This window comes from Eubalaena glacialis, chromosome 8 (assembly GCF_028564815.1).
Source record: "Eubalaena glacialis isolate mEubGla1 chromosome 8, mEubGla1.1.hap2.+ XY, whole genome shotgun sequence".
Classification (NCBI taxonomy): Eukaryota; Metazoa; Chordata; class Mammalia; order Artiodactyla; family Balaenidae; genus Eubalaena; species Eubalaena glacialis.
The window spans coordinates 19,127,793-19,151,508 of record NC_083723.1 but is presented as its reverse complement, the minus strand read 5'-3'; the positions used below and the strand labels follow the sequence as shown (position 1 = coordinate 19,151,508).

Sequence of the window (23,716 nt, the reverse complement as noted above, 5' to 3'; positions counted from 1 at the left end):
ATAAAGCAGAAGCTAACACACCATTGTAAAGCAATTATACTTCAATAAAGATGTTTAAAAAAAAAAAAAGAAGAGAAAGGGAACTGGGCAAACCAACTGCATTATGCAATGTTCCAAGACTCCAAATTTAAATACTGAAAGTTACTGGTTTACAAGAATCCTATCTGGAATCTTAGATGCATCACTTCAGTATTTCAGGCATCACTTTTTCTTATGCAGAAAACAAGGGTGGAGGATACAATGGATCTCCAATTTCCCTTCTTGCTATGATAATTTTCATCATTACATTCATCTATCTATGCCTGGTCAAAAGAACGAGTTAAATGCTTTTGATTGGTTAATGAAAATGAATCGTTATAACTGAGCCACATCATTCATAAATGCACTTTTACCTTCACCATCTCAACTATATTAAAGTTAGAGGGAAAACAATAATGTTGATAATGTGGCGCTTGCTCCAAACATTCCTTTCAATAAGCCTATGACTTGGAACGACATGAGACATGACAGTAAATCTTCGATTCCTTCACATGAGCTCTTGTTGCCCATGTGCTTCTCAAAGCATGATTCTATCATTGAGCTGAATGTTATTCTAGTGTTTAAATTTAAATACATTATTTTGCACCACATGCCCTCAAATGCAAACAGTGCAAGAAAAGAAAAACTTACGTGTTGTATCACTGGAGAAAAGGCTGCTGTTAGCTGTGTTGGGCTTGCTGGGGGACATGATGTCAGTCATTACATAATTTCACATTTGCAGACATACAGCTTTTAACTTACATACATGGAAGGAGTGATGCCACTGAACCCTTAATGGGAATTTAAAAGTTCAGAGATACATAAAGTACCAAGTCACATCAGGTAACTAGAGAGCGCCTCAAGTCACATCAGGTAACTAGAGAGCGCCTCAACTTTAGAAAAAGTTAACGTCTGTGGATCCACTTTTAAAATATTAAATTTGAAGAAATTTCTTGGAAAATGCTTGATTTGCATTTATCTAAAAGTATTTCTACCAACAGATACTTCATAACATCTAGTCCTAAGAAACAGAAGGCCTTTAATGTTCTCCATAAAAATCTGTGATTCCATTAAACAATCAGATGGGTGATTAGTGGTAAGTTTTACTACTATGAAAATCAGTTCCATCTTTGTCATCAGCCATTAAATATTTTATAGTAACACTGAGAGAAGCGGGGGATAATAACTATTTTTCCTCAGGGGACCACAAAATAGGGCCTAAGCTGCTGCTGGGAACATGGCTGACTTCAGGGCAGCAACAGCAGCAGAAACTTCTAAGGGGGATGTGACCATGGAGGAACAAAGCGAGGGTGAACGGGACACTGCACAGCTCATTACACACAAGTTCTTGATTTGTTCACTGTGAAACAGATACTTGCATCTACAGTGAAAGAGAAGTATACAAACATACCACAACGGCAATAAATCCATCAATACTCTCCCTTCACCTACAAAAGCTCAGAAAAAAATGACAGTCCTAAACTGAAAAGAAAATCACATATAACAAACCAAGGTGTTTATGTATTGTATCACAGGCAGCCAGCCAAGCATTCCTCTAGAGAAGTCTTTCATTTATTCAAACAGACTGTCAAATTAAAACTAATAAAATATGCAAAAAGCAAGCAAGCATTGAATCTCTTTTTCTTAAAAAGACTGAGCTGAGCAACAAAATAAAAATCTTTCTTCCACAATTCTATGTTTAACCCCATCAGACTTCCTTTTCCACAAATGAATATAACTTTGTAGTCAACATAACTGTAAACTTTCTTCAGCCCAGCATTAAACAGAGGCTCCTCCTGCAAGCTAAGGATTATCCTGACCCCCAAAACAGGATGTCCCTTTTCATTTGGAGTCCAAAGAATACTATCATAAATCACTACTAAACTGTTAAGGGGGGGGTGGGGGGAGGCTAGTGAGGGGAAAAGGCTAGTGAGGGGGACAAGAACTGATTTTCAAATCAAATTTTGTTTTTTGTTTTTGGCCGTGCCGTGGATCATGCAGGACCACCAGGGAAGTCCTTGGGTTTTTTTTTTAAGCTCTGGCTAAAACAATATCAAGAAAAACAAACTGAGAATAATCTGTGTATGTGTATACACGTTGAATACCTTAAACCACGAATTCATCAGATAACACAGACTTGGAAATTTGTCTATCTCATTTTATCTTTCTCTTTAAAACCAAACATTTAGGAAACTAAGTTATTGCTTTTTCTATTAATAGACACTGTTAAGTTAGTAGAACATTAAAAAGAAGACTTAAAATTTAAATGGTGTGACGGCAAATAATTAAGTGATATTTTTCTCCCTTAAAAGAGGAAGGGGGACTAAGCAAAAAACTAAAAATATGTTTATCAAAGGACAAATAGTGAATGCAATTTCCTTTATATGACCAATTTGAGTTAAAATAAAGTAAATAAACTATTTTACCCATACACTATAATACTGTCAGCATAAAAAGAGCAAAATAATAAGAAAATGGAATAGGATAGGGTGAAGATCAGGAAAGAAAAACAATAAGGAGGGCTTCCCTGGTGGCGCAGTGGTTAAGAATCCACCTACTAATTCAGGTTAGTAATTAACCTGACACAGGTTCGATCCCTGGTCCCGGAATATCCCACATGCCGCGAAGCAACTAATCCCATGCGCCACAACTACGGAGCCTGCACTCTAGAGCCCGCGAGCCACAACTACTGAGCCCATGTGCCACAACTACTGAAGCCCATGCGCCTAGAGCCGGTGCTCCGCAACTAGAGAAGACACCGCAGTGAGAAGACCGCGCACCGCAACCAAGAGTCACCCACACTCCCCGCAACTAGAGAAAGCCCGTGTGCAGCAATGAAGACCCAACGCAGCCAAAACTAAAACAAATAAATAAATATATATATATATATGTATTATTTTCTAAATGAAAAAAGAAAGGTTAAAACAACAGAGGTCACGGGCATTCTCATCTGAAAATATTATTCAGTGCTTTAAATTTTAAATTAAAGTCAAATAAAATTTATTATTTGGTCATGAGAGCCACTCATCTGATGCTCTGTAAGGCATGCCTATATTACAGAACCTTCCATCACTACAGAAAGTCTATCGTACAGCACTGGCCTAGAATGTTTTAAATAATTTACAGAAGTGATGCTTTATATATCCACCGGGAAAAGACTTCTGTCACAAATTGTTGATAGAACATTTTGAGACGAACATTTCATATTTTTAATATTTCACATTCATGATTATCAGGAATCTTGCAATCATGATTAACCATATATAACACAGAAAAAATACTTAAGGTTCAGCAGGCCAACAATCTGTCTTTAGAGTATCTTTACCCATCCAAACAAATAAGGAACCACCCTCTTTTTAAAGCCTTGAAGAAAAACATATTTCATAGCCTCTCTTGGTAATCCTCCCAGAATCAAGGAATTCATCTGCCCTCTCTCACTCAAATGGTAAATACTGCTATAATTTTTCTACCCATTTCCAGAACAGAAGAACAACATTTGGCCACCAACTCTACAGGATATACTACAACCTTCAATCCTAGAAGAAAAAAAATGCATTTCTTTGAACTTCCTTAAAAGACCTTACTCTATGCCCTAAGGAGCATGCACCTGTTCTCAACATAGGCAGAACACCTCCCTTACTGAAACCTTTCAATGATCCTTGTAAACGACAGCACAGAATTCAAAAACCTTACCACTGCATAGAAGAGTCCTTGCCACCAGAGTACATCATCTCTCTCTCACCTATTTTCCAATCTTTTCCTCTACCTCCTTCCCAGCCTTATGGAATTATTTAGAGCTCCCAGATGGTACCACGACATTTCATTTCACTCTGACTTCTGCCATGCTGCTTCCTCAGCCTGCAAGGCTAACCTGAGGATTTGGACTTTAGATTCCAGTCCTCCTGCTCTACAAAACATACTCCCTAGCCCTACTCCCCCCAAAAGATTCAAACTCCAGCAAGAAAAATGCATTTTGTCAAAAGGAAGATCTTGACTAAAAAGGTGATTAAATTTTGCAATAGTCAGTGAATACTTACTGAACATCCACAAGGCTCTGGTTTAACAAGGAAGGTTTGAGAATCTTAATTCCTGTATCTTAAAAAAAAAAATAAAACAAAAAGGGAAAACCAACCATCTGTGTTGAATGTTATGTCATCTGTCTGGAGTGAGAAGCTTAGACCATTTAACTTCTTGAAATCTCTTACAAAATTAAGATTCATCAGCATGAACACTAACTACATCCAAGGCATTTATCAATAATAAATGCCTAAGTGAATACAACAGTTCAATGTGTCTTATATCTTGTTAAAGTGGATCGTACTGAACTCACTTTCACTTATGAACACCCGATGAAACACCAAAGGTACCACAACAACATTTGGCTTTACTAGAGGGAAGACGCAAGGAGAGAGGGACTGATAAGTCGACATCGCCTGGCACATTGCTCAGAGTCATCTATACCACACTCAAAAAGAGACTAATACAGGAATCCCAAATCAGCGTGTAAACAAAAAGGTTCATTATACACTGCCAGTGAGAGTGTAAAGCTGCACTTTCTGGAGGCAATTTAACACTCTCTATCGAGAGCCTTACAAGTTGGCTTTGTAAGTGATTCCATTTCTAAGATCAAGACTCAATAAATAAAATTATGGTACATCCATCCATATCATGGACTCAGTCCTGTGCAGCCTTTTAAAATTACAGCATTTAAAAAAATGATGCTATTGAAGATTACTTAATAACATCAGGAAAATTGCATGTTAAGTGTAAAAAGCTAATTCCAAAATAATTTGTCAGTATGATACTGGGTTTTCTTGTTGGTGATGGTGTTATTAAACGTTAAAGTAAATCTGCTTAAATTTTATAGGTATATGTTACACTAAGACAAAAAATTAAACTTAAAAAATTAATAACCGTGACTGACCTTTAATGATAAAAGCATGGTGCTTTTTGTTTTCTTTTTAATCTGAATTTTCTAAAATGAATAAATGTATCTTCTGAGATATGTGGGAAAGATTATGTTAAATAATAATAATCGTAATTACGGAAAGTTTGGTTCTCCTGAATAAACTAGTATATTTTCTCCTTACAGATAATAAGAGCAATGTTACTTTTTTTTCTTTAGTTTGGCTGTCGGAAAACATAAAGCCAGATTTGTCAGTCACCTTCAGGAGCTGCACAGCAAACACCACATATCGGGGTGTGCATCTGACTGTCCTCCCTCGTAACCTTCTACCCTGACCTGAATTTTCTCTGACCCTTTTTTACTGCAGTGTAGATATTATTCTAGCTAGCCTCAAAATCTTTTTTGTGGAGAGCGATGGAGTCAAAGAGGAAAAAGAAGGAAAGGGGGAAAGGAGAAAAAGGATGAGGTGGCAGTTGTACAAGCAGAACACTGTTCTACCTCTGTAATTTTCAGATTATTTACTAAAGTTTAAGTGCCACCATAATGGGTACTTAATAAATATTTGTAGAATAAATAAATGAAGATAACAACTCCCCAATTTGAGAAATGCATCTCTTTTGGGGGTTCTTCCTACTCTAAACAGTTGATATCTTACTGAATTTTTGGTATCTTAGTATGTGGTTATTAGAGTAGTCACCAGTGCTTTTGCACATTTGAAATGTCAGAGAAACCCATAAACACATCCCTTAACAAGACAATTGTTTGACTTGTATTCTATAGATAATGCGTAGTACTCACAGGATTTGAAACTCAGCAAATCTGCGCAGGTCTGTGGTTCACAAATTGTAAATCAATGTGCTACAGTACAGTAGAAGAATGTTTATCATGAACAGAATTTAGATAAGATACTTTTTTTTTTTTTTAATGACTGGTACAAGTTTGTGTTTTGTTTTGTTTTTTAATCTGCACCATCATTTAAAATGAGATGTTACATGAAAAGCAAATTTTCAACTTTTCCTAAAAATCACAAGAACTGGCACAACTTGGTCTGTATTTCAACATGGCAGTTATCAGCAGAAGCTAATCAGCTGTCACCTCTTTAGATGGGGTTGTGGTCTCCAGGTTGCCAGAGTCCCCAAGAGGCCCTCATGGCTCATTTATAGTGGCCGTCGGGAGACAACTGTGTTTGTAACTCTTCACACCACAGCACTAGTCTTAATATAAGTTCCCCCAAAATGCAATTACTGGTTATTTGTAATTCTTTCAAAGAGTGCCAATGGCCTCCCACCATACAGTCATCCATGATACAGTAACTCAGCACTGCACACCCAAGAAAACGACCAAGGTATGTCAGGGGTAAGCCACCCACCAAAGCCTCTTCTGCTTTTGTGCTGCCGTTGCTGCTCCCTGATTTCCCAATAACTGAGTCGCTAGTACATAGCAGCTGCTGATAAATGTTGGATGGATGAATGCAGGATGGATAGATGACAAATGTAATCTATACTAAAATTAGTCTTAATTTCTTCCAACTACTGGCACATAAAGAATTCTGCCCCAAAGGGAATCTGCAATATGATTATTTAGAGCTATTTTTTATCGTTGCCATTGTTATTCTTATAATAGCTGCTCACATTTGTTCAAAACTTCCCTGAACTACCATTTTGGGGGAAGGGGGTTCCCAGAGTGAAGAAGTGCCACTGCTGGTATATAAAATAATCTTAGGTGATACTTTGGACTAGGTATTGAATCACATACTGAGAAAACTACTCCTTTCCCAAGTTTCTTTAAATCTATCTAAGTATATGAAAGAGCAAGTCTCCCTTTGGTGCTAACACATACTTAAGTGCTTTTATGACACTGGCCAATTTAATTTCCCTTGTAAACAGAGGGAGCATATGGCTCAGGCCTGAAGCCTTTATCAGACAACAGAATCTAGACAGGATTTAACAGTAATTGTTTTTAAAGGCAAATGATACTGTTTCTCCCGTTCTGGTAGTGATAGAAAGATTCCCTTTTAAAGAAAATTAACATTTAAAGAGCATTATAAAGTTTTATGTCGTATGTATTTTATCACAGTAAAAAAATAAACAAAAAAAGATATTAAGTAAATAACAGTAGAGGGTGGAGTGCAATCATGACAAAGCACCAAGATGATATTCAAAATACTGACATTTGGGAAATAAAAGGCTATATGGTTTGATGTTACCAGTATGGCGCAAAGATGGAAAGTGTTCAGATTTACTTTAATTTCTATTTTACATTAAAACAAATGTAAAAAATATATATATATATAATAATAATAAACTGTGCATTTTTATGGTGATAGAAAAACCTAAGATTTGTAACCTTGCAGTTCATAAGAGTTAAATTAGCTTATGACTATACTTGACCGTATGATTACATATATATAATTGACTATAACAATATATGGCTATAATTTATTAATCTATGCCAATACCATAGAAATAGATATCTCCCTATAACATAAAAAGTCTTCCCACAAAGTTCATAGTTTATAAGCTGCAAATGATGACATAAAATAAAAATATTTTGTGATGAGAGCACTTCTATATTTAAGATCGTAAGTTGGGGCTAATAGTAAGTAAACCAGTAAGTAGACCAAATGTCACCGATACTGCCCACTGTCAAACAGCAGCTGTGACAAATGCTGCAAAGGAGAGATGCACGGTTCTGTAACGGGTTCTAACAGGCGTAATTTGACCTAGGCAGGGCTTCCTTGAGATGAGAGGGCTGGGAGCAGCAAAACAGCAAGCAGGAGGAACATGACCAAAGTCAAGGAGTCTGAGTCTAGGCTGGAGAGTATAGGTGCTCAATGGCCCAGGTACGGAGTTTACCTTTATGCCAAGAACAATGGGAAGACAGCAGAAGAGTTTGTAAAGTGGAGTTACCTACCTGAGCAGATCTGCATTCTGAAAGGTTTGCTCCGGCTGTAATGTGGCAACCCTCCCAAGAGGCATCAGGAAACAGAGTTTTAAATAGGTTACAAACTAACAAAATAATTTAGGAACTGCATCTAGACCAAAACATACCAAAATGTCATAATTTCTTCATCAGATCTGTGTGGCCTACCTGCATCAAGAGTTTTAGGGGGCTTCCCTGGTGGCGCAGTGGTTGAGAATCTGCCTGCCAATGCAGGGGACACGGGTTCGAGCCTTGGTCTGGGAAGATCCCACATGCCGCGGAGCAACTAGGCCCGTGAGCCACAACTACTGAGCCTGCGCGTCTGGAGCCTGTGCCCCGCAACAAGAGGGGCCGCGACAGTGAAAGGCCCGCGCACCGCGATGAAGAGTGGCTCCCACTTGCCACAACTAGAGAAAGCCCTCGCATAGAAACGAAGACCCGGGCTTCCCTGGTGGCTCAGTGGTTAAGAATCCGCCTGCCAACGCAGGGGACACAGGTTTAAGCCCTGGTCCGGGAAGATCCCACATGCTGCGGAGCAACTAAGCCCATGCGCCACAACTACTGAGTCTGTGCTCTAGAACCCGTGAGCCACAACTACTGAAGCCCACATGCCACAACTACTGAGCCCTCGTGCCATAACTACTGAAGCCCATTCACCTAGAGCCCGTGCTCTGCAACAAGAGAAGCCATCGCAATGAGAAGCCCGCGCACCACAACGAAGAGTAGCCCCCGCTTGCTGCAACTAGAGAAAGCCCGCACACAGCAACGAAGACCCAACGCAGCCAAAAATAAATAAATAAAACAAAAATTTTAAAAAAAAAAAAGAAAGAAACGAAGACCCAACACAGCCCCCAAAAAAATAAATAAAATAAATAAATAAATAAATAAGTCAGGAGCTCTTTAAAAAAAAAAAAAAGAAAAAGTTTTAAAGTAGAGAGGGCTGGAGCTCTAGGGAGGGGTTCTCAGGGGGTGGGGTGGCTGAGTACCAACAACTGTTGGGTTCTGGTCACTTCCCCGCTTCCCAGTCCAAGCTTGTCTTTTATATGTTTTACCTGAGAGGTTTCTAATAAGGTTCAGCTGAAGAAATGGTTTTGTTACTGAAACCAAATCTGAAAACTGATGTTAACACCCGTGGCCCCTAAGACCCAGGTAAAAGACTAGACCAGAAGCAGTCTGTGGGATAGCAGTACCTCAAATGACTACACCCTATGGTTCCTGTTTGGTCTAAACTTCTCATTGTGATCTTCTTCATAAGAGATGGTACTCAGAAATAGTCCCCTATTTGCTTCTAATCCTCCTCAAAAAGGTTCAAACTCTGGGTCACCCCAGCACACCAACCAGAATGCTACAAGAGAAAGGAAGAAAGGAGGGAAGGGAAAAGGAAAGGGGAAGGAAAAGAGAAAGAATACACAGTACCAGTTGGCAAGGCCCTGGAGCACAGCTGGTGAGGGTGCAGACTGGCACGTTCACTTTGTAAAGCTGGCAATACCCACCGAAGCTCGGCAACGGCGCTCCCAGGAACGACACGCAACAGAAATGGTATGCAAAGGTTCATTCGCCAAAAGACATGTATACAAAGGCTCGCAGAGGCACTATTCCTAAAAGCCACCACCTGCAAACATCCCACATGCTCATCAACAGAATGGATTATCTACTGTGAGGTATATTCCTATGGTGAATACTGTACAGCAATGAGACTGAGTCAATTACAGCTACACATGAAAACACGGATGAATCTCACATAGGTAACAATCAGGAGAAGACGGACCAAAAGACTACACAGAGGGTTTCTGTTTATATATAATACTCAAAGACAGATAAAACAACTGACTAGTCATGTGCAGAAATAATCTCAATTTCTACCTTAATACTAAAGCCCAAAATGAATTACAGACTTAAATATGAAGAGCTGAAAACTTCTAGAAGTAAGCGTAGCAAAAACCTTAGTGACCTTGGGCTTGGCAAAGATTTCTTAGATACAACACATAAACCATAAACTACACAAGAAAAAAATCAATAAATTGAATTTTATAATTATCTGTTATCTATGCACTTTCCCATATACATCTACAATTTAAATATTACAAAATATTAAATAAAAGCAGAAGAAAGCATAAAGATTGAATAGATGGAAGACAACCCAGTCAGCCACCGTCAACTCATCTCACCACTCAAGAAAAACTACATCTCAAATACTTCTATCCTGCAAACACAGAAACAAAGCCAAGAGTGGCAGAGTGAGGGGTGGAAAAGGAAAAAATAGTTATCATTAGCTGCCCGTCCTACCCTTTGAGTTGGAATGGGAAGGGGGCAGGTCCAATGAAGAGAGAATCTGCTATAAAATTTGGCTCTCCTCCCACGACTACTCTTAATTCACCACAGAGACATGGAGGAAAATATACTCAACATAAGAGCAAATAAAAGACACCTTGGGCTTCCCTGGTGGCGCAGTGGTTGGGAGTCTGCCTGCTAATGCAGGGGACGCGGGTTCGAGCCCTGGTCTGGGAAGATCCCACATGCCTCGGAGCGACTGGGCCCGTGAGCCACAACTGCTGAGCCTGCGCGTCTGGAGCCTGTGCTCCGCAGCGAGAGAGGCCACGATAGTGGGTAGGCCCGCGCACCGCGATGAAGAGTGGCCCCCGCTTGCCGCAACTAGAGAAAGCCCTAGCACAGAAACGAAGACCCAACATAGTAATCAATCAATCAATAAATCTTAAAAAAAAAAAAGAAAGAAAGAAAAAAATCAAGAAAATATCGTTTATTAAAAAAAAAAAAAAAGACACCTTGATCCTGGATCATTTTCCACTGAACATCCTTTACTTTCTTCTCTCTTCATCTGGTCCCATCCTTATTTATTTATTCTCTCCCTTCCGTTCTCCTGATTCTTCCAGACTTCTCTTTTTGCTTTCTGCAACCATGCATTACTATCATATGTCCTTTTCTCTTCACTGAAGAGGCTCCAAATTAAGAAAAGGAATTAAAGTATATACACAAAAATAGCACAGGTTCTTTATGTTATTTCAAATGCCCTTATACTGGGGGAGGGGCAACATACCAATCTCCATCACTTCTCACCAATTCTGTTTATATAGCATTGGTAGACTATAAGCCACAGCATAATTATCTTTATGATACTTTCTCCCTCTCTCTTTTTCTCTTCTTTAAAAGGTAGCTAGCCACTTGTCAAGTCAACTATGTCCTAGCTATGTGGGATGCTAAAGATACAGGATACTACTTCATATCTATTCCAGTATAAGGACCCCTTTTAACACCAAAAATGTCAAAAACACATACACAACAAGAGATGATCCTTTTAGTATCCGTTCCCTGAGAAAATGCAATCCTACAAAGGCACCGATATTTCATTAACTTTTGACTAATTGTGAATCTTATTAATCACAACATCCATTCACATTTTACAACAGCAGATGTGGGCAATGCTTAGTGTGAATGCAGATTCTCAGCTTCTCAAGCCCCTTATCTCGACCTCCTCAACCCTCCCTGGACTCAGCCTAGATGGACTGGGAAGCATAGCTCTCAGCACTCTGGGCTCAACTCTTCTGTATTAAGTATTGTCCGATTTTGTTCAAGAGTTCACTGAAGAAGTAGTAATAGAGTTTGAAAAAATTTGAGGCAGAGCGAAGTGCTTTCTGTTCACTCAGGACCTTTCTGGGAATGATTTCATCAGAGTCTCCCTACAGCACACCCCGCTTTCGCCTCTCTTAGAACTAGTATCTGAAAACGTTTAATAAATGATTACTACCTTTTTTCCAGCTATTACCATTATTACTATATGCCTCTTCCCCACCTACTCTAACCCCATAAATTTCCACATCCCTGGAGTGTTCTAGCTAGGAAAACGCAAGAAGAAACAAAAACTTGAAAAACCTAATTTTTGCATCAAATAAATTTTTACGGCTTTTATTTTTTTTTTTACATTAAGTAGTGGCAGATGAAGAACTAAAATTATGCTCGACCCTTGTCTCTACCATGGTTAAGCTGAATATAATCCATCTATCCAACAGCAGCTCAATTAAAAGGAAAATATTCACTGTACGGTTTATTCCTAAAATCTGTAGAAGGGCACTCTCTTGCAACAGATATGTCTTCCTCTTAACTGGCAATAACATACAAATCAGGCTCATTTGTTTTTTTATTCATTCAATAATGTTCTCTGTCCTTAATTTTAAAAATGGGTAAGTTGACATTTTTCTCTCTCCAAAATATAAAACCAAAAAATAAATTATAACTTTTGTCATCCCACTGTTTTTTGTCCTGTGAGTCAGCCATTCTGAAAAGAAGTGCTCCACACCTCCCCTGCTAAATGATATTCAATGGACACCCCTCCATTCTGTTCAAGGTTAAAAAAAAAAAAAAAAAAATTTTTTTTTTAAAATTTCAAGGTGGTATTGAGATCTGTTAACATATTTTCTAATTCAGGTCACAAAAAAACTTCAAAACTCCATTATAATATAACTTCAAATCATATTTGTATGTATTCTCAATGAATGATCCTTAAGAGTCTACAAAAATAAAGCTTATTTTTTGTTTTGCTTTTCCCATTTTACAATATTGTCTGAAAAAAAAAAAAATTCAACCACTACCAGCTGTCACAGGACTAGCAATTCTCATTAAGTGAGTGAAAAATATGAGATGGAAAGATTATTATGAACATCACATCACTGTTTATATGTCTATCACATTTTGTACTTAAAAACAATGTTCCCCCACTCGGTTCTCCGAGATATCAAACGATCACGCTAGGGGACTTCCCTGGTGGCGCAGTGGTTAAGAATTCGCCTGCCAATGCAGAGGACACGGGTTCGAGCCCTGGTCCGGGAAGATCCCACATGCCGCGGAGCAACTAAGCCCATGCGCCACAACTGCTGAGCCTGCGCTCTAGAGCCTGCGAGCCACAACTACTGAAGCCGGTAGGCCTGGAGCCCGTGCTCTGCAACAAGAGAAGCCACCGCAATGAGAAGCCCGCGCACCGCAATGAAGAGTAGCCGCCGCTCACCGCAACTAGAGAAAGCCCACGCGCAGCAAGGAAGACCCAACTCAGCCATACATACATACATACATAAGATCATGCTATACTGCAGTGAACAAAAATCAATCGTGACAAATGATAACTTGGTTTCTCACAAGTAGCTTCTCCCCTCTTTAAAGAAAAACAGGGTCTCTTCATCCTTTTTACCAATAAATACATGGGAATACTGACTATAGGTAAAAGCCAAGTATCTTTAAGACTCATGCCATGCTTCAAATAACTATTTAAAATAAAACAGTCAAAGACTTTAAAAATTTAGGTGATTAGAGAACAAGGAATTGCAGAATGTGGTGGTAATGCTACATGATACTATAAACTATTAAATTGCTGGGGCAAGTATAGTCTTCCTAAGCCATGAATTTTTTTTTAAACTTCAGATTCTTGTTTTTCAAGTTCTTCCAAATAAACTATAAAGACAAATGATGACCATGATTGTATAATTTATTTAAAGGAGGAGGAAAAAAGAGTGATTTCTAATTTTTAATATTTCTACATTAATAAAACAACTTCTATGTTGGCAAAGTGTTGGCTTAGCCATAAACTACATTTATACCCATTAAGTCAGCATATCACAATTGCCAAATATATGTGTAAGCACCCCCCAAAAGAGTAACAAAGCAAGCAAGCTCTGGTAAAATGTGTATAGAGTTGTCATAAGCACAGTGGCAGATTTCTAAACTTTAAAATCATGTCTGCATTCATCCTCCCTTTCCATCAAATTTAACCACAGGAGCTTAGATGAAACAATAATAATAATTTTTAAATAAATATATGTAATCACCAAATATTTTAGAATCTTTCCTTATAAGAGTGTATTTTAACTATAAAAACCTCACCCATTCCTAACTTGTTTCTCAATAATATTCACCCATTCTGTTTAACCTTCAATTTCTCAATAGAGAACACATGCTACTCAAAAAGCCAACGTAATTACTGTTGTCATGCCATTAAGAATGGTCTTCCTAGTAACAAAACTCTAATATTACAGTTGGTACCCGGTACGTTCACTATTTACACCACCATCCTCTCCCCTTCCCATCACCACCATTTTACTGGCAGAATATTCACTAGGCTGAAGATTGTTTTTCATCTCAGCAGAGAGAATGCTTAAAAATGGGATGGCTAGCCACAAACCAGAAGTTAGAAGCTACATAAAAATAAACACAAATGTGTCTAAATTTTTCTATGTTCAACCTCTAAAGAAAGCAGTAACATCTTCCTTATTCATAATTCCCTAAATTAAAGCCAGAGCCTTTCACCCAATTATACTAATAAATTGATTTAATGTCATCATTTTGCCATCACATCATGTTCTCCATACACTAGTGTACTATAATTAAATTCATTTTACCATGGTGGGTTCTTCACCTCCTATTTTGTTTCCAGGGTTTTTCCTATATCATTCTTTAACTACCAAAGTATTTCTCCATAATATTTTCCTAAATATTAAATCTATGAACAAAAAGACAACGCTGAAGACTAACCAGGGAAAAGATAAATCAACACACCTTAATACAAAATACCAACATTACGTATAAACTATTAGGTAACCAACAGAAACGTAAGCATCAACTGTATGCCCAAGAACCTCAATTTAAAATATTATGTAGTAGAAACAATTTTGGTAAACAGAAGTGAACACAAATTTACATATCAAAATAGGCAACTATAGACCCATTTCTGACTTGAGAGAAACATATCTTAATTCTATTTATTAAGTAAAATAGGCATTTTATGAAAATATCTCCTTACAGGTATAATCATTCGATTGACAGATAAAATAATTGCTTTAAAAATACTTCTGAGTCATTTTGTCCTTACCTGCAGGCATGAACCATTACTGCATGCAGTGACTGTTCCATTTCCTAGCACAGACTTGAAGAAGCATCATATCTCTCTTTCAGAATGTGACTAATATGTGGGTTTGCAATTCCTAAGCTATTTACAAATGGCACTCCCTTTCCACATAAGAAAATATTTAATACAACCAAAAGCTAAGTATTTTTAACCTAGATCTTACAAACAATATAGGTAATTTTGTGTAGCAACAACCTCAAATACAGGAAGCAAGCCTAGTACTAGTATTTCCTTAAAGAAAGCAAGATTTCTGTTTATTTTTTAGCTAAGTATATTATTTTTTAAAGCCTTCAACAGCTGTCACACACGAACCACCAGCCTGCTGTGTTATGGTGTGCATGCTGCAGCTGATTAGGCTTCACTATTTTTTTTTTTTTTAAATCAATTACACCCTTTGTAAAAGCAGAACAGCTTACCGAAATACACGTCTTCAAAACAGCACAATGACCAGCATGCAATACGATATGTTATATAGCAAACTTGACAAGAAAAAAATACACCCTGATTTGTTTCTTAGCAATGCTACACCATTAATTGTTCATGCAAGAGATGTAGCTGTACCTTTCTGAAGAGGACGACTTCTCAGAGTTAACTGACATCAGCAGCTCAATCTTCTGCTTGATTTCTGGAAAAATCAGAAAATATTCACAACCAAGATTGCCTGCCCTTGCTTTCAAGCCTTATATCAAGAGATTTTTCTTCTCTAATCCCTTTTGTTCAAAATGAGGCCACAAGATTCGCAGTACTTCTGTTAGGACTGGGATTCAATGGTGCTATAAAGGGAAAAAGCTCCAGAGGCATCAGGCCTTGCTAAACTATGCACATGACTGTTTATGAAAGCAGGAAGTACCATTTCTTTCAAGCAGAGGGGTGTTTTCTTTTTTTAAGGTAGAACTAGCATGGCTCTATAGGAAGATTTTTAAATGCAGCAAATTAAAATACAAACCAAAAATGCTAACAACTGGATTGAACATACCAGATAATTTGAGAAGTCTGGGTAATAAAGTTACAGACTGTAATAAACAGATAGGCAACCCTTGGCTACTTCTATTTCACCAGCCCTGAAAAATATGGCTCAGTGAATCGTTTTTATCACTTAAGAATGAAATATTAAACCAGAATCCCAATTTTTAGACTAAAAATATTTTAATCTGTTATAATTTATTGATTGTCTTTAAAGATACATTTATATCTACTCCCTAACTCCTTTAGAAAAACACTTCTGTTTTACACCTTAATTTTCCCCTCCTCCTTCGCAGTACAGCACAAGTGAACAGCAACACCCAGTTACCAAGCAGATAATATACTTGTCCTTTTAGGAGAGGACTGACAACGCTATCTACAATGGAAATATAAGCGCCAATTCAATTTAATTAAAAGATCATTGCTGACACTGATTCGGAAAAAAAAGATTATAGACAAAAAGGGAAGGTGAGGTAAAAATAAAAGAGGAAAAAGAGAAGGAAAAAAAACCTAACACATTTCCTTTAAAATATAAACCATTAATATAAAGCACATAATTTTACATGAATAAAACTGATGTGGTCCTATTATCTAGCCTATTTTACATATAAAGCTGTTTTCCTATTTGTAAATGTGTTTTCCTATTCAAAATCTTAAAAATTCACATACCAAAAATAAAACACAATCCCACTAAATCTATAGGCAGTCTCAGGATTTCAAAGTAGACCTCAGTAGTTTGGGTTTTTTTTTAAAGGGTAAAACGAATTTTAATTTTTAAGAATCTTAATTCTAGAAATCCAAGGAATATGAAATGTAAAGGAAAAAGGAAAATAATTAGTTGCATAAAATACAATGGGCCTGTACAGAAATATTCTCTCAGTGTTGTTAAAATATGAGTTTTTCCAAATTGTTTAAGCTAACAACTTCATCCAATGGGCATTATAAAGCTGGCATGAATATCTAATGAGAGCATAGAATCTACCACAGGCTATAGCTAAACTACCACTAGGGAGAGCACATAGCACAGCGGTGAAATTGAGATGATGATAATGAAACTTACCTTGAGGAGTCTTACGTGGATTACAGAGCCTGGCACCTGGTGCCATAGTGAATGCTCAGTAACGCCCCGTTTAAAAAGAGCATGGCATTTAAGAACTCAGGCTCCAGGATCCGCCGCCAAGCAGCCTAGGATTTGAAAGCAGGCTTCTCCATCATTTTTAACAGCCATATGACCTTGGGGAAATAAACTCTCTAAGCCTCTATCTCCTCTCCTATAAAATGGGGATAATAATTCTACATGAAGGGCTGTTGTAAGGATTGAATGACATAACCCATGAAAGGCACGTAGTGTTGTGCTTGGCACGTAGTAATAAGCCCTCACTGCCTAGCAAAGGATGGGATCCTAAATAAATATTTGTTGAATGACCTAACGAGGTATAGTAGGTCTGTCCCATTTTAAAGAGCTTTTCTATAGTCTTAATCCACCTTCTCCTTCTTACTACCAACCTTAACATTCACTTTTTTATCACCATAGTATTGATATTATTATATGTGGAAATTAAACTTTAACCTGTGTCTCAGCCTTCCTTTCTAGAGGAATTATTCTCGGTTTATCAACTAGCCACTTCAGGAATGAGGTGACACTTGAATTCTTCTTCACTGTGGCAATTTTTCATTCCAAAAAGACAGAAAGTTCACACTTCAGTGTAGTTCTATAATATCTGTGCACTTAAGCTGAAAGTCCCCAAGATTAAACTGCATAGCTCTAATGAAGTATATGCCCGTCTTACATATATTAGAATGAAAAGTTAAAGCTCTAAACCATTTTCTGGCTGGTGACTTTGGAAGCTACAAACCAAAAAGGTTTCAAATAATTCATGGAAAGGTTTCCAACATGATTTTCACATTTTCTTCAAACCTTCAGATCTGTTTATAGCTCCAGAAGGACTGAAAGGTTCAGGAATGTTCACAAATACCAAGTTAACACTGTATCCACTGAGGGCCATGCATTCCCTCTACACTCCTATCTAATCCTTATCAATACCAGCCATGGGTCTGATTACTCCCCATGTTCATTCTACCACGATGAACGCCACAGTCCTGGGGGGCTTTGATGTTCATGTCAATATGATTCCAAACACCCTTGGTTAAGGGCCTTGGGCTCCCCAATAGCGTCCTGAACCTCTGATCACCTGAGTCATCCACTACCATGACCACACGTAGGATGCTCTCTTACACACACTGCAAATATGTCCCCCAAATTAGTTGTTTTTCTATATCTACACTGGATATTTCACAGTATCCAGGACCCTATACTTTATTTTTCTGCAATTAATCCCACCAGTTTTTTCCTTTACGAATTACGGTTTTCCTGTTAAACTCACATTTCCTTATTTCACAAATTAATAAGCAAGTAGTACCTACTATCTCTAATACTTCATTTTCTACTCAATAACATGAGTTTGAAGACTCCTGGAACACTTAGGGTCCACAGTTGAACCAATCTCTAAGAACCCTGACAAGGAATAGTGGTGAACAATAACTACTACCAAAACATAATCCAGTAAAGGAGGTGCTTCAAAGATTCAGACCCTAGAAGAGAAACTGGGCCGTCCCGAATCCACCTAGAATCCTAACAGCAACAGCAGCAGAAGCGTAACACAGGGCTCCCATGCAGAGGATCCGCTTCCACGTCCTTTAAGATCACTAAACACCAAGCATGAGCTCACAAAGGACGCTTACTTTTATGACGTGGAAATTAAATAAGGCATCATAATTGGGCAAACAGTTCTACCTAAATTCGTAGACCTACATCCTTTTAACATCGGTGTTATTCTAACAGATTTACTAAATTTCCTCTCACTTGGCAAATTTGGAGCCATTTCAGGCTACAAGAAACAGGTATGTGCTCAGGTTACTTCAGGTGACAGGATAATACAGCAAGAATACATCTAGAAGTTAAGAGGAGGAAAAAAAAAATGCCTCAGTAGGCCTCAGAACCAGAATCTTGTTCAGAAGACGGGGCAGCTCTTGAAACCCAGTTACAATAACAAATGCTCCGAGGGATTGTTCTCCACCTTAACCTTTCCCCATCCTGGCGGTCAAAATCTCTGACCCTAATTCCATTTCTCCCTTCGCTACCAACTAGTAACTACTTCTCCTCTTTACTTCACACGTTCACAGATTCTACTGCCTTGGAATGCATACTTATGGCCTTCTCTCATCTTAAGTGAGTATCTTCAAGGGGCTCCTGTTTAAGCTTGCAAGAGGGCCTGCAGACACTTTTCCTGCTCAGGTGTCAATCCATGATACTACCATCTGGGACCAAGTATTGAGGTCCTGACTCAAAATTCAAGAGACTGACACAAAAGAGACTCTTCATAAAGGGACAGGAGTAAAGCAAGCTCTCTGAGACATCTAGGAAGATCAATGATTAACTGCTCCCAACATCCTGAAGATCAGTCTAGCCTAAAAAGGAGTCCCTGCTATCCCAGCATTCATTATTCAAGTTTTCTTTGTGATGAGAATGCACAGAAAAGCAAAAATTGTGCAAAAAAATGCCCATTGATAAACTGACCATTCAAACAACTGTCCCTGATTTTCACCAGCCTCTACCCCCACCCATCAAATGCCTTCTCTGCTCAGTCTCTCACTGATGGCCATACAGCCCAACAATTCAAACAAAATGCAAGTCCAGAGCAAAGTGAACACTGCAAATCTGCAACAAAGGATGGAACTTTAGACAAAGTTGACGGACAGTACTAAAGAAATGTTAGAATCCCAGGCAAACCCACTGACAAATGACAATATAGAAAGGAGTTAAGAAGGTTAGTAATTGTTAAGAGTAATCAACAAGGACAATAATATGCTAAGTGTCTCAGGAATGATAATTATTTGATTATGAGAGACTAACGGGGGAAAATAATAATACTCTTAAATAGTCTGCAAAAATATCCAACATTACAATTGTATTACTACTTAAAAGATATCCAGTCATATTATTACAGTCACCCCCTGGTATTCATGGGGCGGTGGGGGGGGGCTGATTGGTTCCAGGACTCCCACCCCACCCCCTACCCAATGCTGATAACAAAATCCACGAATGCTCAAGTCCCTTATATAAATGAGGTAGTACAGTCAGCCCTCAGTATCCACGGATTCAGAACCCACAGGGATCAACTGTATATAAAACTTAATACGAATATGTATGTCAGAAACAATCAACACTTGATACATTCTTCCTTCTAAAACTCAGTAAACTCAGTACATATTTTTCAACTACAACTTGAACTTTTGTTAAATAAAATAAGCTTACTTCTAAAATCTGATTTTATTTTTCAAAATAAAGTCTCAATTTCACCCGCCTTCCTTAAAAGCAGTCTTTTCCTCCCGCTGTAATTCCAAAACAGTATTACTTTATGTTCCTGAACACAGCACAATGCCAACCAACAACAATATGTATGCTCCAAACTCTACAATGGGGCAGGCTGGGGTGGGGGGGAATTGGTGGGGGATTGGAGGAGAAGAAGAAGGAGGTGGTCTCAGGCTGGTTAGGTTTCCGGCTTAAAACTTTCAAGGTAGCTAATGCTGCCACTTACAAGAAACTTCACTTACTAAAGAAAATGTTTTCCTTCTGTCAGTTTTAAAATTATTATTCTGAGTGCAACTTATAACCCAAAAGAAATGCTAGTTTAAAAGGAAAGACTTGTTATTGATTTCCAAATCCTAGTAAGGAAAGTGGGTCAATCCCCTAAAATTGGGATTCCCCTTCTCACCCACCCCCCTGGAAGCCACCAAGCAAGAAGGCAGAGAAAAGAGACCAATGCTAGGGTTGTGTCTGCACCAGGCCAAGACCCCGGATCATCCATCCTAACGCTGTATGGAGCACCATAAAACTTTAAGTTCATCACACAGTACTTGTTACCGTTACTTCGTTATTTTTATGTTGAGGAATTTCAGAAACAAATACAAAACTGCATTAAAGTGTGAAAATATGAATGTTTAAATAAATTCCTATTTCTATTAGCCTCACCATCAATGCCTTCTATTAGCAATGAAGTGTAATGAAATTAATCCCTGAAAACTGTCTACAGGTTTCTCACCACAGCAGAGTATCATTAATAGTTAATCTAGCCACTAAACAGAACAAAGGCACTCTTAACCCTCGCTCTGTTGGGGAGACAGAAGAAGTAACACAAGTTCTTAGATAACTGAGCTGTTATACTCAGGGTGAGAGCCAATGCTCTATTCACCATGAAGTCAAGTTTTAAAAATTTCTCTATTTTATACTTACAAAATAATTATCACTTGTATATTTTACTGGTACAATATATGAATTTTAGAAATTACATCAGAGAATAGTAATCAGAAAAAGGAAGTATTTTTATAATGCTAACCTAAAGATAGTTTTTCGTACTAGATATTAATATACAACTGAAACTACTCGGTTCTCTAAAATTATGACTTACAATGTCCTAAATTAAGACCGTTTAATTTCATTTACAATTTTGGCACATAAAGAACTGTGGGTTCTGGGCTCCCCTGGTGGCGCAGTGGTTGAGAGTCTGCCTGCCAATGCAGGGGACACGGGTTTGAGCCCTGGTCTGGGAGGATCCCACATGCCGCGGAGCAACTGGGCCCGTGAGCCACAATTGCTGAGCCTGTGCGTCTAGAGCCTGTGCTCCGCAACGGGAGAGGCGGTGATAGTGAGAAGGCCCGCGCACCGCGATGAAGAGTGGCCCCCGCTTGCCGCAGCTATAGAAAGCCCTCGCACAGAAACGAAGACCCAACACAGCCATAAATAAATAAATAAATAAATAAATAAAAATTTTAAAAAAGAACTGTGGGTTCACCAAAGAAGTCAAGGCCCACTCAACCATCTTAAAAAGAAAACTGACTGTCTTAAGAGGTGACAAAATTATTGTGGAAGGTTTATTTATATGTGTAAGGAAACAAGCCATATCAAAATATGTGCGTATAAGGAGGAATTAGTGTCCCCAACTCCTAACCAACATTAACTTTCAAACTTAGGAACTGAAATTTATGTGATATAGTCCAATTTTTCCACCCTTCTATATTCCTTCAGTAAGAACAGGTACTGAGCTAGGTGTTACCTGAGCAGGGGGAAGAAAAAATATGTCACAAAAATATGTAAGGCAAAATTCCTTCCCTTAGAGAGTTCACAGTCTAATATTTAACATTTAGCTTGAACCATCTAGCTTATTCAAGCCCCTTATATGAATTAACTCATTTAATCTTCACAACAATTGGAGAAGGTAGGTACTCAATATTTCCATTTTACATGCATAGAAACTGAAGCTTTGAAAGTTTAAGAAATTTTCTCAAGATTCCAGGGCTAAACAACTCCACTTAGAATAGCATCAAAAACAATAAAATACTTAGGAATAAATCCAACCAAGGTGAGAGACTTGTACACTGAAAACTACAAAACACTGTTGAAAAAAGTTAAAGACCCAAATAATTGGAAAGACATCCTGCGTTCATGGATTGGAAGATTTACTATTGTTAAGATGGCAATATTCCTCAAATTGATCTACAGAGTCATACAATCCCTATCAAAATTCCAACCGCCTTTTTTTGCAGAAATCGACAAGCTGACCCTAAAATTCATATGGAAATGTCAAGGGACCCTGAATAGGCAAAACAATCTTTAAAAAAGTAGAACAAAGTTGCAAGACTCACACATAGATTTCAAAACTTACTACAAAGCTACAGTAATCAAAACAGTGGGGAACTGGCATAAAGATAGACATAGAGATCAATGCAATAGAATTAGAGTGCAGAAATAAAGCCTCACATTACAGTCAACTGATTTTTGACAAGAGTGCCAAGGCCATTCAATGGGGAAAGACAGTCTCTTCAAAAGATGGTGCTCAAAACTGGATGTCCACATGCAAAAGAATAAAGTTGGATTCCTGTCTCACACCATATACAAAATATTAATTCAAACTGGATCAAAGACCTAAATATAAAGGCTGAAAGTATAAAACTTTTAAAAGGAAATATAGGTGTAAACCTTGATTTTGGATTAGGTTAGAGTTTCTTAAATATGACACCAAAAGCACAAAAAACAGAAGAATAAATAGATGCATTGAACGTAAGAATTAAAAACTTTTGTACTCACTTAAGCAGCACATATACTAAAATTGGAACGATACAGAGAAGATTAGCATGGCCCCTGTGCAAGGATGACACGCAAATTCGTGAAGCATTCCATATTTTTTCACAGCAAAGGAAACCATAAACAAGACGAAAAGACAACCCTCAGAATGGGAGAAAAGATTTGCAAACGGAGCAACTGACAAAGGATTAATCTCCAAAATATACAAACAGCTCATGCAGCTCAATATCAAAAAAACAAACAACCTGGGCTTCCCTGATGGCGCAGTGGTTAAGAATCCGCCTGCCAATGCAGGGGACACGGGTTCGAGCCCTGGTCCAGGAAGATCCCACATGCCGCGGAGCAACTAAGCCCGTGTGCCACAACTACTGAGCCTGAGCTCTAGAGCCCGCAAGCCACAACTACTGAGCCCACGTGCCACAACTACTGAAGCCCGCATGCTTAGAGCCCGTGCTCCGCAACAAGAGAAGCCACGACAATGAGAAGCCAGCGCACCACAACGAAGAGTAGCCCCCGCTCACCGCAACTAAAGAAAGCTCATGCGCAGCAACGAAGACCCAACACAGCCAAAAATAAATAAATAAATAAATTTATTTTAAAAACAAAAACAAAAACAAACAACCCAATCCAAAAATAGGCAGAAGACCTAAACAGACGTTTCTCTAAAGAAGATATACAGATTGCCAACAAACACATGAAAGGATGCTCAACATCACTAATCATTAGAGAAATGCAAATCAAAACTACAATGAGGTATCACCTCATGCCGGTCAGAATGGCCATCATCAAAAAATCTACAAACAACAAATGCTGGAGAGGGTGTGGAGAAAAGGGAACCCTCCTGCAGTTGGTGGGAATG

The 23,716-nt window shown here is 38.3% G+C and overlaps 1 protein-coding gene and 1 non-coding gene across 9 annotated transcripts in view; one reads left to right on the top strand and one right to left on the bottom strand.

The window, feature by feature from the left end:
• The window catches only part of SRPK2 (SRSF protein kinase 2), a 227,511-nt gene that overhangs the window by 117,591 nt on the left and 86,204 nt on the right, over nucleotides 1–23,716 (bottom strand). For 2 of the 8 annotated variants that reach the window (XM_061197613.1, XM_061197615.1), the window contains one exon: nucleotides 15,315–15,378. The exons of the other annotated variants lie outside the window; for them this stretch is intronic. In XM_061197613.1, coding sequence (XP_061053596.1) covers nucleotides 15,315–15,352 — 38 coding nt within the window. In that variant the 5' untranslated portion in view covers nucleotides 15,353–15,378. The remainder of the gene's footprint in view (nucleotides 1–15,314; nucleotides 15,379–23,716) is intronic. 8 annotated transcript variants of the gene reach the window in all.
• LOC133097100 (U6 spliceosomal RNA) lies at nucleotides 22,853–22,959 on the top strand. Its single transcript, XR_009701973.1, has one exon. It is a non-coding gene; the product is annotated as a U6 spliceosomal RNA (small nuclear RNA).